Here is a 15,378-nt window from a genome sequence, read left to right on the forward strand (position 1 = left end):
GTTTGGCCTCAGAGTGATATCCATTCTGTTTTGTTTTGATAAACAATACAGAAGCAACAACCAGGAGTTTAAGAAATTGTGTGGAGAAAGTAGGAAAGTCTATCAGGACAATAGAAAAATAGAGGAGAAGAATACTTCAGAGAGCTTGTATTTTTGAGGTGGTCACACTGAGGATAGACATTTATGACTCTTAGGTCAGATTTTTTTGAGGTCTTTTTCCCCCCATTATTTTGTATTTGTTTTTTCTTTTTCTTTTTTCCTTTTCTTTCTTTTTACTTTTTTTTTTTTTAGATTTTTTAAACCTCAAGTATGAAGTTTCATTTTAGGACTTTAAAATGAAACGCACTCTCAAATTTGCAATCAAAGCGGCATCTGGGCTTACAAATGTCAGGGAGTTCATTTACCATCTCAGCCCCTGGCCGAGTGGAGAGGCGGGGGCACGCACGTGCATTTCACGAGGAAGGATGTACTTGCTGGTCAGGACTCAGTGGTTATATGGGATGGAAATCCCACTCCGGTTGAGCACAAGGGAATTCATCTGGTCAAGTTTTGGGGTGTCCCGATGGAGACCTGAGCCAGGGGTAGGCGCTGAGCCTGAGCGCATCAGGTTTGCGCGGGACGCGCGGGCGCAGGTGTCCTGGCGGCCTCTGGGGGCGCTCCCGGCCGCCTGGAGCGCGGCGAGGCTTCCGAGGGCGAGGGCGGACCACCGGCAGGTGAGCGGCGTTAGCACCGCGGATACTGGAGGAAGCACGGCCAGTCCAGGCCCGGGCGGGAGGCTTCCCGTTCTTCAACACGGATTCCTCTGCGACGAGCTGCTGCGCTCCCTCCGCAGCCAGGGCCCGCGGTGTCCACGGCCAGCAGCGCCCCTCTCCCGGGCGCGCGGGGGTGGGAGGCCGGGGCGAGCCGCAGGAGAGGCCGCAGCGCGCAGAGGGGCGGGCCTGGCTCGGGTCCCCAGCGTGGGGACCAGCGGTATCTACTGAAGGGATCCCCGGGCACCCGGGCTCGCAGCGATCCGACGCGAGGAGCCAATTCCCGGAGGCAGCAAGTGAGACAGGTTAGACGATGCGAGGAACTTCCAAGCCGCTTCGCCCCCGCTCCGCAATCACCGAGTGTTCGGATCCCCCAGGCGGGGTCCCGGAGAGCTCGGGCCCCCCGGAGCCGGGACGCGCCCCCGGTGCCCCGCCCGCCGGGGCCCGCCGCCTCCCGGTGCCGCCGCCGGCAGGGGGCGCCCGCTCGCGGCTAAAAGGCGCGGCGGGCGGCCCGGGGTCTCAGTCCGCAGCGCGGCAGCCGGAGCGCGGGCGGAGAGCTCAGCGCGGGGGCCAGGGCGCCGCGGGCAGGGCGCAGAGCGCGCACCCGCACTCGGCCGGCGGGGCCCGACGGCGGCGCCTCGCGCTCCCCACGCCCGCCCCGCGCGCACCCGCCAGCCCGCCCGCCGCGCACCCCGGGCTCCCGATGGCGCCCGAGGCCGGGGCGGCTCCGCGCGCGCGGTGCCCGCTGCCCTGGGCGGCGCTGCTGCTCCTGGCGGCGCTGCTGCCCGTCGTGTCCCCGGCGGGGGCTCCAGGTACGCGCAGCCCCGGCGCCGCTGCCCGGCTCTCCGCGCCTCCCCGCCGCTTCCCTGCGCGCCCTCCGTGCACCACTCACCCTGCCTGTCGCTCCGGGGGCCGCCGTCCCGCGCTGTGCTGTGCGTGTCGTGTCGTGTCGTGTCGTGTCGTGTCGCTAACCTGTGCGTCCTCCTCTCTCGCGGGTCGGGGCGGCGCGGGCGGCGGGGGCGGCGGGGGCCGCGGGTCTGCGCACGGGGGCGGGCGCGGGGACAGCGCTGGTGCCGGGGAGCTCAGCGCCCTGGTTTCAGCCTTGCCGTCCAACGCCCCGGAATCCAATCCGGAATCCGGGCACTCGAGTCCAGCTTCCCGGAGAGATTCGGACAAAGGAACAAACATAAAAGAAATAGAAATAGAAATAGAAATAGAAATAGAAATAGAAATAAGAAAAGAAAAGCCGCCCTTGGGCGCTGCGGCGGAGGTGGGGGTGATGTATTCCTTTGCCGTCTGCATCCTTCTCCAGCTCACCTGCCCCGAGGCAGGGATGCCTGATGGAAAGTGGCAGTCGGGGGACCCGAAGGGAGGCGGGGAGCCAGGACTCTTCTAGAAGCCCTCGGGGATGGAAGGCTGCGAGCGGCCCCGGGGAGGGGGGGCGGGTACCCCGGCGCCCAAGCCTCAGCGGCGCCCCGACCGGGGCCAGTACCTCCCGGTGGCAACTTGGCGGCTCGGAGAGGACGTGGGTCTCGAGGTGGGGGGGGGGTGCGTTGTGGGAGGACCCATCTGGGGTTCTCTCCCTTTCCCGAGAGACTGACTGGAGGTGGGATGGACGCGTGCTTTCGGGGCTGAAATGTGAGCAGCGCTTTTCAGAAAGTGCCAGCGTGCTGGGGTCCGATTTGGTGAACGTTTCCCGCAGAGAGTTAAGTTTGCGGTGGGGTTTTTCATCCCTAAGCCTTTGGTGGCGCGGCCCCCTTGCTCCCACCTCCTGTGCGGGCATTTTTCACACTTGAAACGGTGTGGCTTTTATTTATGCCATCAGTTTGTAGGAATCCAAGAAGTCCACATTTTTGTTGATAGTATTCACTCCCAGCTGGGTTATAAAAATTCAGATGTGATTCCAAGGGAGGCTACTTGCTCTCTGATGCTATTTCGTGTCCTGATTGCCCTTGTATAGGAGGGAAATGAGGGCAAGTTGGAGGGAGGCCACGTTGTCTTGCAGTTCTTTTTGGTGGGTGCATCCTGCATTAACACTCAGGGCAGGTTTGTGCCCCATGCTGGGGTGCCAAAAGTCACCTCTTCCTAAAAGGTGGTGCCACTGGTAGGTTTTGTGTTTCTCTGTTAGCAATCTCTAGGAAAGCATTCGCTGAATACTTGGGTGCAGCAGTTAACAAGAATAAAGCTTTTTAAAAGCCTTTCAACTTCCCCATCTACAATCCATGCCTTCCTCCCCCCACCCCCGAAATTAAAATTTCTGAATGTTGAAAGAGTTTTTGTTTCAGAAAGTGGGCTGGAACTGGAAGTAATGCTAAACTGGCTTCAGGATGATTCCAGCTTCATTCCTGCTAGATTCCACTGCCACCTGCCCAATGGGTTACATCTGAGTGTGCCTGGAGTCAGGGTTCTTTGAGGTAGCTCCCGAAATGTTGCCATGTTCCCTGCTATTCCTTCTCTTGCCTTCTGCTCTGTAAATCCACTGAGCTGTGGAATGTGGGAGCTGGAATGCTTGCTGGCACTTCTCTCTACTGTGTTGACGTGGGATTTGCAGTAAAACGATGATCAGACTAGAAATGGACAAGCACATTTCGAAATGAATTATCTACTGCCTTTAAATGAAATAATAGAAGGAAAGAAACAGAATCTGCAGATAGCTCCCCGGAGCTGTGAAAGAAATCATGGGGCACATAATTTATTTCATCTGCTCCCCTGGAAGGCGTCCTGCCTGTCCTGCCGTATAAAGCTACAGTCACTGCTCCAGACTTGTACTCTGGGTCTGACAGCAAGGCCATGGGCACAGCGCTCCTTCTCTGGCTGAATGAACGCATGGGCCCAGAAAATTGCTTAAGTCAAGCCCTCCCCTACTCCCCCCCCCCAGACCTTTGGGGGCCAGAATCCCTATAATGAAAGCACCCAGAGCCACTTTAAATGGCAGGCCACCACAGCTCAGAGGGACTTGCCTTAAAACAGAGGAGATTTGCAGGGCATATTAAAGATCTAAGTAAACCCTTTACCTTGGTGGTCAATTAAAACAAAACAAAATAAGCAAGTGATGCCTCTGCCATCCATCCCTACAGTAAACTACTAGGCGACCACTGAAATTATGGTGGCACTTGCCAGTCCGATAGGATACATGTCTCTAAAAATGGAAGGACACGCACACTCACATACGTTTCCAGCAGTTATCTTTGGGTGGTTATGGTGGCCTTAATTTTTTTCTTTGAAACTTAAATATCCTTTCAGGGAATTTGCAAGGCCAAAACTATTTTAAAAGTAATACTAAGATACCATTTGCCTTTTTTTTTTTTTTTTTTTTTTTGCAGTATTGATGTTTGCAGCAAGGGAGAAAAGTTTGGTGGGTGAAACTACTGGTGCTTAGGGTGAATTGAGGCATTGGCACCATAATGATCTAGTAGTCATTGAAGTGAAGAAAAGGTATGCCAGTTTCAATTAAGAATGTCCTGATGCAACAGTAAAAGTTATTAATTGTACCAAATCTCTACCCTTGAATACACGTTGTTTTAATATTCTGTGTGAAGGAATAGGAAAGAGACATAAAATACTTCTATGAGCTGCCCAAGTTCTGTGGCAATCCTAAAGAAAAATCCTGAGGGAAATCCTGATAAGCCTGAGGAAAAGCTCTTGTGTGATAGTTTCAGTTGTGAACCAAAGTAGCTTCTTTTCTCATGAAGCACCATATTTATCAGAAAGAATGACCATAGACAAACTTGGGTATTTGGCAGGCATCTTTTCAAAAATGAACAAAGGGCCTGCCACTTTTAGTAAAACAACTGATAGAATGTCTTGCCAGTGATACAATTTGAGCCTTCAGATGAAAATTAGAATTTTGCCAAATCATCTCCAACATCATTTGAAAGCTGCCCAATGCTTAAAAACTTTTCTAACAAATATCGGTGGTGAGACAAATGAATGTGATGTTTTAAATATTGTCTTGTAAATGTGTGTCAGCATTTAGATGACCTGCATAACCAAGTGAGCCAGTCAATTCCTTCCAAGTGACCAAGGCATAATGTTATCAAGTCTTGCCTGGCTAAAAGATCCAGCCAAAGTGCAAGATCACCCAGTGGGTTTTTCATGTAACAAGTGTGAAAAATTCTTTATGTGGTTGCAGATTCTACATCACAACTAACCTTTCAGAAGCTGCTACTTGATGAGTTTTGGTGTAGTAGCGAAGCTTTTCCAAAATTATTCCTAAGGCTGTCAAAACACTTTTCCAACTACAGACCTGTGTGAGGCTGCATTTTCTTCAGTTATTTCATTAAATCTCAGGCCGGAATTCGTAGATTTTCAGGATGATTTGAAGGTTATCTAGGTAATTTGGTGGGGACAGGTGATTTGGGGACCCTACTCTTCCACCATCTTGCCGGCCAACATCCTCTTCAGTTATTTCAATCACAGCAACATATTGCAATAGACTGAAGGCATAAGCGAGAGGAGATCCTGCTGTCTCCTATTGAAGAGATGTGCCAAACACTGCCACTTTTCAATTTCTTCTTGTTTTAGGAAATGGTGATTTTTCATAAAATACAGTTTTTTTCATGTCAATGTGAAGTGACTTACTGCTGCTATTTTAAAATGGCATAACATACACACAGGAACTTGTGCCTAGTTTACATTTCTGGTCAGTAGATAACAGCAGGTAAAACCCACCTAAATGTAACCTCTGTGAGCTCCTCATTCATTTAAGAGTAGGAAGGAATCCAGAGAGCAGGAAGGTTGATAGCCACTGGCATAGAGGGGAAGTAGGGCCACCCTCAGGATGCCTGGCTCTGAGTCTCAGGACTGTCATTCACAAGCTGTGGGGCCAGCCTTGGGCCAGCTGGTCAGTCTCCACTAGTCCGAGTGAATGGAAAGATTCCTTCCATCTCTAGAAGTCCTCAGGAGCTTTCCTGTGGCCCAGCCTGCCCCCAGCTCTGTAGGGTTTCCCTCCTATTTCTGTCCTCTTTGAGAAGAGAGGGTGACTATACCCTTACCTTTTATCTTGTGCACTGGAGCCCACCCAGACGGGAGAACTGTTTAATTCACCAACTGAGCATATAATTTGTAACCGTGGAATCAGAGGTTGTAATAGAATTGCAGAGTGACAATTCCTGTCCTTGGCAAGTTATCACCGGACGGTTCCAGAACATTATTAATACGTCTTACCAGGGCCATTCATATCTCTAGTTAAGTCATAGAGGCCCATTCCCTGGAAAACAGGCAGGGGAGGAGGCGAAGAGTGTGGTGTGGGGCATATTAGTTTCCTATTTACTGTTGTGACAGATTACCACAAAGTTAGTGGCTTAAGACAACACAGATGTATTATCTTGTAGTTCTGAAGTCAGAAGTCTGAAATGGGTCTCACTGGGCTAATATGAAGGACTGTGTTCCTTCTGCAGGGTCTTGGGGAGAATCTTATCCTTACCTTTACCAGCTTCTAGAGGTGCCCACATTCTTCTAGCAGCCCCTGCCAGCAGTCCTTCACTCTGCTCCTACCCACACATTGCCTTCTCTGACTCTGACCTTCCTGTCTCCCTCGTTCACTGACGAGGACCCTTGTGATTATGTTGGACCCATTGGGATAACGCAGGATAATCTCTGCATCTCCAGATCCTTCACTCAATCACATCTGCAAACTCCATTTTGCCATGTGAGGTCACACATTCACAGGTCCGGGGGTTGGGGTGTGCACCTCATTGAGGGCTGTTATTCTATTACTCCGATGGGTGAGGGTGGTAGTGGGGGAGAGTCTAGAAGCAAACATTTCAGGAAGGACCCCAACACCCTTTGCTGATTAAGGAGCAATGTTCTCTTCATTGTTCCCTAGGGGACTTGGGGGGAATTTCTTAAATTATCATTAAATCTCTTATCAGGAGATCTTCTTTCAGTTTGAAAATAGAGAGAGTATTTAAAGGCATAAAAATAAAAGAGAGGAGGGATCCTCCATCCTCCACCTGGATGGCTCAGCGGTTTAGCGCCTGCCTTTGGCCCAGGGTATGATCCTGGAGTCCCGGGTTCGAGTACCACGTCGGGCTCCCGGCATGGAGCCTGCTTCTCCCTCCTCCTATGTCTCTGCCTCTCTCTCTCTGTCTATCATAAATAAATAAATAAATCTTTAAAAAAATAAAAGAGAGGAAAAAATACATATATTTACTTGTTAATCCATGGAATATTTGTCTTAAAATACATCCAAAACTGAAACTTCAGGTGCCTTTGACGAGAGCTGGGTAGCTGGGGGCAGAGACAAGTATTGCTTATTTCTTGTGCCAGTTTTAGGGGGCACATATGGGGCATTTGGATGAGGGTACTGGTTAAACATAGAAGCCCACGTCTTTTCCTACCTTCTAGAATTTAGCCTTGTCTTGTTGCAAAGAATAGGAATTTAATCTTATCTTTGGGAATTGTGTTATTATTGGTTATTCATTAAGGAAATTTCTCCAGTTGGGCCAGATAGTTAGAATTTAGGAATTTTGAATAGGTGTCTTCCTTCGTGCCACTGAGCTAAGTTAGGTGACCTCATGAGGAAGACATCCATCCCCCCTTCCTTTGCCTCCGGGCCCCGCGGGCGGCCGCGCTTGCGCTCCGCGGCCCTTAGAGGGCGCTGCTGGCCTGCTGGCGACGGTTCCACAGCCCGCTGACCTCCTTGCAGGGCGCCGAGCAGCTGCGGCTTCCCGGGAGATAAGAAAATTAGGACAAATGTGCAGTTAGTTATCTGCTTTGGGTTCCCTTAGTGCCTGCCTCTTGTCAGCTTTGCTCCTCATTGAAGCTGCCTTCGGACAGTAAGTCGGGGACAGATCATGCATTCAGGGTGGAACTGAGGCTTGTTAGTAATTTTCAGCTGATCCTTGGTGAGGAGGAGCTTGGAGCCTAAAGCTGAAGCGGGGGCGCTGGGGGACCCCCTGGCATCTCTGCCAGTCCCCCAGAGCTGCAGCAGCTGGAAGACGGGGAAGGATAAGGGAACCTGTGCGTGGGGAAAATGATTAAATTCTAACAGCGTCACAATCTCTATGGTCTAACCTACACAATTCTTTTTTCATTTTTCCATGGAGTTCTCCCGGCGTGCACTTTAATTTCTTTTTAATACTAACCGGCACTTAAAAGTGCCACGGAGTTTACCATGTCTCTGTATGTCGTGTCATCTGATTTCCGTCGCCACCTGTGCAGTTGGTAGCATCCTCCCCTCACCAGGAGGGAAGCAGGTTCACAGGACTTGGCTGGTCTTCCCCAAGTCAACCGTGTAGGCCGCGGTATCTCAGGATTCGCCCCCCAGTCTTCTGAATCCGCATCCTCTGTGCTTCCTGCAGCCTCTCCCAGCTCCTGTGTGGGTGCTCGCTTCATTTCCCTTGTTTTCTTCTTTGGGCTGGCGGTGGGAGCTGGCACCAGCCTTTCTGATTTGCTTAGAAGGCCCTTCCAGGGTCTATGTTCTGGTAACACTGCCGTTGGCTGTTGAGAAATGATCCCGTCACGCATGGAAGCGTGTTGAACTCCAGTAGGGGCTTAACTTCAGATGAAGTTGCAGTGAACCCATTCCCTGTTACAAAATATATTTGGCAGTTGGGTATAAGCACGATCCTCCCTGGAGGCAACGTCCATTCCTTAGTGGCTCCTGTTAGAACTTGCCCTTGAGACCGGTGCTCTGTGCTCCTGTTAATTACAGGAGCCCCTCAGTGTTCGGGGCAGTGGTTCTCTGAGGACGTCCGATCCTTGTGATGGAACCTGTCAGCCTTGTGTTGGAACCAGAGGTTCCCAGAATTCAAGTTTGTTTAGAGGAGACCGTTTAAATCAAGGAACAGTGGTGACAGCCATCAGTTGTTGATCTATGCGGTTGGCAGATCCTCACCTCTCCTACAGGTGGCAAGACTGTAATAGCATTAGTTAAGGTATTTGGAACGTCTCAGAAAAAAGTGTTCTCTAAAGGCTGGGATTTGGGACGCCTGGGTGGCTCAGCGGTTGAGCGTCTGCCTTCAGCTGAGGTCGTGATCCCGCGATCCTGGGACACATTTGAAGAAACATGAGTTCTCTGGTGGCTCTTGTAAAGTGACATCCTGGGAGAATGGTGACATTCAGGAGTGGAAGGGTCAGCAGTAGGCAGCTCAGCACGGTCCTGGAGTTGGACGATAGTCCAAAGTAGCCATGGCCAGTGAAGGTGTGTTCATGGTGGGAGGTCGCACAGCCACTGAGTAGAGGCAGGAGTGGGGAGAGGGTTCTTTGACATCTGCTTACTTACTTGAGGGATTGGGGCCTTCTTCATTACATTATAGGCCAAGCTGATAGCTCCTAACTATTGTCTTTACCTTCAGTCCTATCTGAAATGTTCTAGAACAGTGCCATTTTGGAATGGGTCCCACGTTACTGGGAGGCTCATGCCTTCACATGTGGGCAGAGTGGTAGACTTTCTAGTTAAGATGGGAGTACTGAACAACTGAATACAATGGCTTGGGGGTCGAGGGTGGTTCTGTGGACAGAATTCAGTGCGGTTTCCAAGGGAAAAAAACCACGTGAGTAATTTTAGGAGTTCATGCAGGCGGTGGGTGACTTGGAAATGAGGAAATCAATGTGTATAATTTATGCAGGCTTTTAGTGTCTAAATAGTGACATTCCACTCTGAGGGCCACCTAAGCATCCACTGGTTCCAGGGTCTGACAGCTGTTAGTCGTGGACAGGTAGTTGGTTTAAGCCAGCGGACGTGGAGGAGGATGAGCCTGTAGGGTCCTTGGCAGAAGGCTGTGGCTAGACTAGGTTTCATTGCAGTGAGCCAGCCGGGTGGGGAGCCCAGTGATGGCTAATTTGGGGTGACGCCACGTTTGTCTGCAAGTGAAATCCCACTGCCAGTCACCGCAGCCAGAACCCACAGTGCGGGGCAGGTGGAGAGGCCAGGGACCCCTAGTGTCAGGGGGAGCAGCAAGCTCAGCCAGGACAGGTGAGGGTGGCCTTCCGAAGACCCCGGCCAGGGGCTGCTGCTGGGGGGCACACTGCCTTCTTAGTGGCACCATCTCAGTGGGGCAGCATTTTATAGAATAAAATCCCCTACACAGAAGGCTCAGTCTCTCCCGACCGTGATGGTGCCACTCAGGTGCTTCCACCTAGAAAGCAGAACACTTTGAGCAGGACACAGAGACCCAGGTGGTCTGTTGTGTTTGTCGTGGCTCAGTTTCCGAGCATACTTTCCGTGATCATTTATCAGGAGTCTACCTTGGCGTGCTCGTTTCCCCAAGCATATGGTCAGGGTTTTGGACTCCACTGTAGGCATAAAAGACTATTTCCTAAAAACAGCATTTTAAAATGTGTTTTCTGAGGTAGTTGGAGTCACATGCAATTGTAAGAAATGACTCAGAGATCTCACGTGCCTGTCACCTGGTGTCTCCCAATGGTGACACCTTGTGTAACCATAGTGCAGTGTCCATCAGGAAGCTGACATCGACACTGACTATTCCCATCTTACCAGTGTTGTGTGCTTGTGTGGGTTTCTATGTATTTTGTCATTTCAAGAATGTCACATAAATGGAACTGTATGATTTCACCTTCTGAGATTGGTGAAAGCGTATTTTAAAAAAATATTTTTGCCCATTCTGCTTGAGAACACCATAATTAGCTTGCCAGTTTTTTTGTATGTAGTGAGATGTCATGGTAAATAATTTGGCATAGGAGGAGAGTACTGCTGCCACCCTGGTCCAGGCCACCTTACCTGCATTATTGCAAGAACCTCCTCCTTGGTCTCACTGCCTCTGCCTTTTCTCCCTACCCCCTATTCTCAAAACTGCAGCCACAGTGATTCTCATCATGCATGATGTCACACAGAAGTCACAGTCACTTCCCATCTCTCTTAGATAAAAACCAAAATCCTAAAACGTTTTCAAGGCCACACATGACCATCTTCTATCCCATGCCCTCCCTCACTGTCAGCTCCAATTCCTTGGCTTCCTTGCTGGTTCTCTAATGTGCTAGGGACCTTCCAGCTCCAGTGTCTTTGCACTTACTGGGGTGTTTTTTTTTTTTTTTTTTTTTTTTTTGCCTGAACAACATTGCATAAGCATCTATAGGTACCTTCCTCACTGTCTTCAGATTCTGTATGCAACATCTTAGAAGGCCTTACATGACCACTTCCTCCCCAATTTAACAGTATAATCCTACCCCTACTCCCTAGGACTTCTTATCCTGGTTTTATTTTCTCCACAACCGTTAGCCCCATCTGATAGTTCATTTATTTTGCTTTCGTATTTGAGAATTGCCTGTTGTCCTCCATTGGACCATAAATCAGCTCTATAAGAGCAGGACATTTTGTTGGTTTTATTCACTGAAGTCTCTTCATTGCCTAGAATGCTGCCTTTGGAACTTAGTAGATGCTTAGTAAATATTTGCTGAATGATTAAATGTGCTTTCTTTGGTGTTGATCACATGTGATATACACTAAATATATTTATGTACATGACCTGACAGCAGCCTGCTGTTGCACCCTGCCTCTTACCATAACCCTGTGAGGCCAGCCAATGAGTTTTGTAGAGTGTTGGCTTGTATTGAAAGTCCATAAGCAGCTGGAGTGAAGAATTATATTTCCATGGGATACTAGTTTCCTAGTACTGCCATATAAAGGGCTGCAAACTGGGTGGGTTTAAACAATACAAATTTATTCTCTCATAGTTTTTGAGGCTGGAAGTCTGAAATCTGCAGGGCAGAGCCATACTCTGTCTGAAGGCTCTAGAGAAGAATCCATCCTTGCCTCCTCTTAGCGACTGGTGGTTTCCAGCAATCCTTGATGTTCCCTGGCTTATAGACGTGTCACTCGATTCTCTTGTCTCCCTTGTCATATGGTTTTCTCCCTGTGTGTCTTCTTATAAGGATATTGGTCAGACTGGATCATAGCCAACCCTAATCAAGCATAATGTCATCTTAACTTGATTACAACTGCAAAAGCCCTACTTCCAAATCACATTCACAGGTATTGGGCATTAGCACTCAATATAGCTTTTGGGGAGACACAGTTCAACCCACAACATATGGTATGCCTACCAACACAATTCCTTTTCAGTAGGTGAAAGAATTCTAGCAGCTTTCAACAGTGGGCCATAGTTGAGCCGTAGGAAGACATGAGTCACTGCATTGTACTCTGTGCTGAACTGTCAACCTGCCAACCCAGATTTCCAAAGACCTACGCACAATCAGTAGGCCTAATTCATAGATCAAGCCTGGCTCTATCCTTCATTCATAAAGTAGATAATTAAGTAATTAACTCAGATCTTCTATGGCCAGTGACTATGCTAGGCTCTGAGGCATAGAATACAAAGACTGAATAATAAAGTGGGGATTGATGTAGCAATAAATAATGGCATTGAATGTGATGTGTAGCAATACTGGATCATCTAGTACTTTCTAATCAACTTCTATTTGTCAGGTATAGAGTTAAGTTCTGAATGTTTTTACACTGACATACATAAAATTGTAAGATTAGCAAGAGAAATCAGCAAAATTAGTGTGAGGACTTTGCCTGGTGGCTGCACTTTAATATTCACTCAATCTACATTTTCCCTCACACTTTAATGTTCACTCCATCTACATTTGAGACGCACCACTGTCTTTCTCTTACCTAAATGTAGTCTCTAGTCGAGACCTCTAGGTGGTGAGGTAAGGCAGCCTTCCCCTTCATAGAATATCTAATTTTTTGACATTCTTTATATTATAAAAAATGTCATGTCCTTTTCTGTTGTAACATGCACTGGCCTTGCTCTATTTCTTTCTTTCTTTCTTTCTTTCTTTCTTTCTTTCTTTCTTTCTTTCTTTCTTTCTTTCAACATTTTTCACCTTACCTAGTGATTTCCTTCTATTATTTTCTGATAGATGGGGAGAATTGAAACCTTCTTATGATTAATAACTCTCAGAATCCACATAGGTACCTACAGATAGCTGAGCAAACCACAGTCAAGGGGAAGAGAAAAGAAGGGCAGAGAACACTATGCTCCCCAACTTCCCTGAGACCCAGGCTGATTTTATTTTATAGTCATGTAATCACCACATTTTGACCCTAATACCTAGGAAGGAAGAAATCTTGGAGGTGAGACATGGGCTATTGTCTGAGCAGATTAATCACATGTATTTCTTGGAGAACATGAGGATTTTGACTTAGGGGTCTTTGGGATGAATTCTGTGGGATCCGCTGATGCTCTGAAGTTGTAATGAGTTATCATTATAGGAAGCAATTCAGAACATTCTCAGGTGTAAAGGGTAAGCTGGGTTAAAGTTACAGAAATGACTCAATTAAATGTCCTCTTAGAATTCAAGCTGTGGAAAGCACTGGCCTGGTCTCCCATACATGGGGGAAGGTCTCCCACAAATGAGGGAAGGTCTCCCACACATGGGGGAAGTCTCCGGCAAAGGCCCTCCCTGAATCCCACCAATGTCATACTTTGTTCTCTGCTCATCCTAACTCGAGAAAGACTTCCTTTCCTTACCCCTTGAGCCCTGATCACGTTCATTGTTAGAGCACTAAGTTGGTATTAAATGTCGGATATGCTTCCCCTTCTTTTCACGTGCCCATACAGTGCTTCCCTCAGAAGACTGAAGACCACTGCCTTTCTTATTTATACACCTGTGAATTTATTCACTCGTATTTCCAGGGCAGCATCTGGCATGCTAACTCTGTGTCACCCAGCTGAGGAACACAGTCACAGAAATTTACCTTTGAAGATGGGGGATTGTGTGGGAAGTGAACTAGGTAGACCTGTCTGATCATCGAAACTACTGCAGACCATTGTGGGCACAGAATCCATAGGTAGATTGAAAACGGGATGTTGATTAGATTATCTAGATTTCCTTTCAACTCTTAAGATTTTAAAATTTAACTCGGAGACAATTTCCTAAGGTTGAAGAAAATGAAGACCCCAAGCCCAGTCTTGCCACATGAGGACAGAGAATTGACTAAGAGCCCCCATGCTAGGAGTCATGCTGGGTCATTTTCTGTTGGGTTTGAATTGGTGACATCAGCTCTTCCTCTATGGCTCTTCCTTCTCCCACATTAGTTGAGTGCCTTACAATTTTCTTTCACATTTTATTCTCCTATCAGTCCTTTGAGATTAGTTGTAGAAAAGGAAGTAATTAAGTTTGATATTTTCTGAGAGAAACTTTGGTGGCATATTTGCTTTGAGGACTTGAGTGGGGGTGGACCTGTCCTAGTTACACATGGTGAAAAATGAACTCTTCTCAGACTTTATTGGACTTGGCACTAACAGACATTCCCTTCTTCCTGTAAATCTCTCCACTTCTGGTCTCCATGATGGAACTTTTTTCCTGGTTCTCTTCTTTATAACTAGTTGTTCAAATTAGATATCATCCTTCCGACATCTATGTTCTTTGGGTCCCACTGGAGATGTCACATACACTGTTGGACACACTGGAGCTTGAAGGAAAAGCCAGGGGCACCTGGGTGGCTCATTTGGATAAGCATCTGCCTTAGGTTCAAGTCATGATCTTGGGGTCCTGGAATCGAGGACCCCGCGATGGGCTCCCTGCTTAGTGGGGAGTCTGCTTCTCTCCCTCCCTCTGCCCTTCCCCCTGCTTATGCTGTCTTTGTCTCATTATCTCAAATAAATAAAATCTTAAAAAAAGGAAAGGCCAGGGCTAGAGTTATGAATTTGGGGGGCCATCATTGCATGGATGGAGTTTTCAATCAAAGAACTAGATGTGGTAAGGAGGGAGAGAAGACAGAGGGAGGGTGGTGCATGCAGAGAAGAGGGAGGGCCAGAAGCTGGACTCGGAAGCACTCTAACATTTGAATTCTGGTGGAGGAGATGTGGAAGAGAAACCAGGGAGGATGATATCCTGGAAGGCAGGTAACTGTGGGGACAGGAAAGATAGGAGAAGAGGTACTTCTAGGAGAAAGGCTCAGCTGCTGTTGGATATAGAATAAGTCAAGGACCAAGAGATGAAGTTTTGGCAACCTGGACTCCTCGTAATATTTATAGGTGCTCACTCAGCACATGACCTCATGTATCTCCATGAATTTTGATGCCACTGATAACTTTCAGTTTTTTTTTTTTTAAGCTAGGCTCCACGCCCAGCACAGAGTCCAAGGCAGGCTCCAACTCACAACTGTGAGATCAAGATCTGAGCTCTGATCAAGAGTCAGGCACTCAACCGACTGAGCCACCCAGGCACCTCAATAACTTTCAGTTTTATACCTTTGGTTCTGATTTTTCTCCAGGCCCACATTTATCCCTTTAAGTTATAACTGCAACTGAGAGGCAACAAAGATTAGTACAAAGAGCATGGTCTTTGGTTTTGGATTGGTGTGGGTTTGACCACTGTAACTTAGTAGCTGTGTGGCCCTGGGGAGTCACTTAACTACATTAGGCTCTATTTCGTCATTTATAAAAATTTATAAAAATGAGGATACCAAAGTAGAGTCGATACAATTTTTATGGAGATTCAAGATTACCTTATGATAATATAGAATACTTTTTAATCACCTCTAAATCCCCAATGCCTAGCTCAGAATCTGACACATAGTAGATATTCGATATATGCCTGTTGCAGAAATAAATGAGATGTCTGGCTCTTACTAAATGGGTATATAACAAATGTTCATTTCCTTTCTTCTTTACTTCCCTCTCTGTTTTTTTTCCCCCTCTCTGTTTTTTCT

The 15,378-nt window shown here is 47.9% G+C and overlaps 1 protein-coding gene across 1 annotated transcript in view; it reads left to right on the top strand.

The window, feature by feature from the left end:
- The first annotated feature begins 1,294 nt into the window (after nt 1–1,294).
- Nucleotides 1,295–15,378, top strand: part of FNDC1 (fibronectin type III domain containing 1) — a 101,146-nt gene continuing 87,062 nt past the window's right edge. The window contains exon 1 of the mRNA XM_055310754.1: nt 1,295–1,561. Within this exon, the coding sequence (XP_055166729.1) occupies nt 1,453–1,561 (109 nt within the window). The 5' untranslated portion in view covers nt 1,295–1,452. The remainder of the gene's footprint in view (nt 1,562–15,378) is intronic.

The sequence above is a fragment of the Nyctereutes procyonoides genome, unplaced genomic scaffold (genome assembly GCF_905146905.1).
Source record: "Nyctereutes procyonoides isolate TBG_1078 unplaced genomic scaffold, NYPRO_anot_genome, whole genome shotgun sequence".
NCBI lineage: Eukaryota > Metazoa > Chordata > Mammalia > Carnivora > Canidae > Nyctereutes > Nyctereutes procyonoides.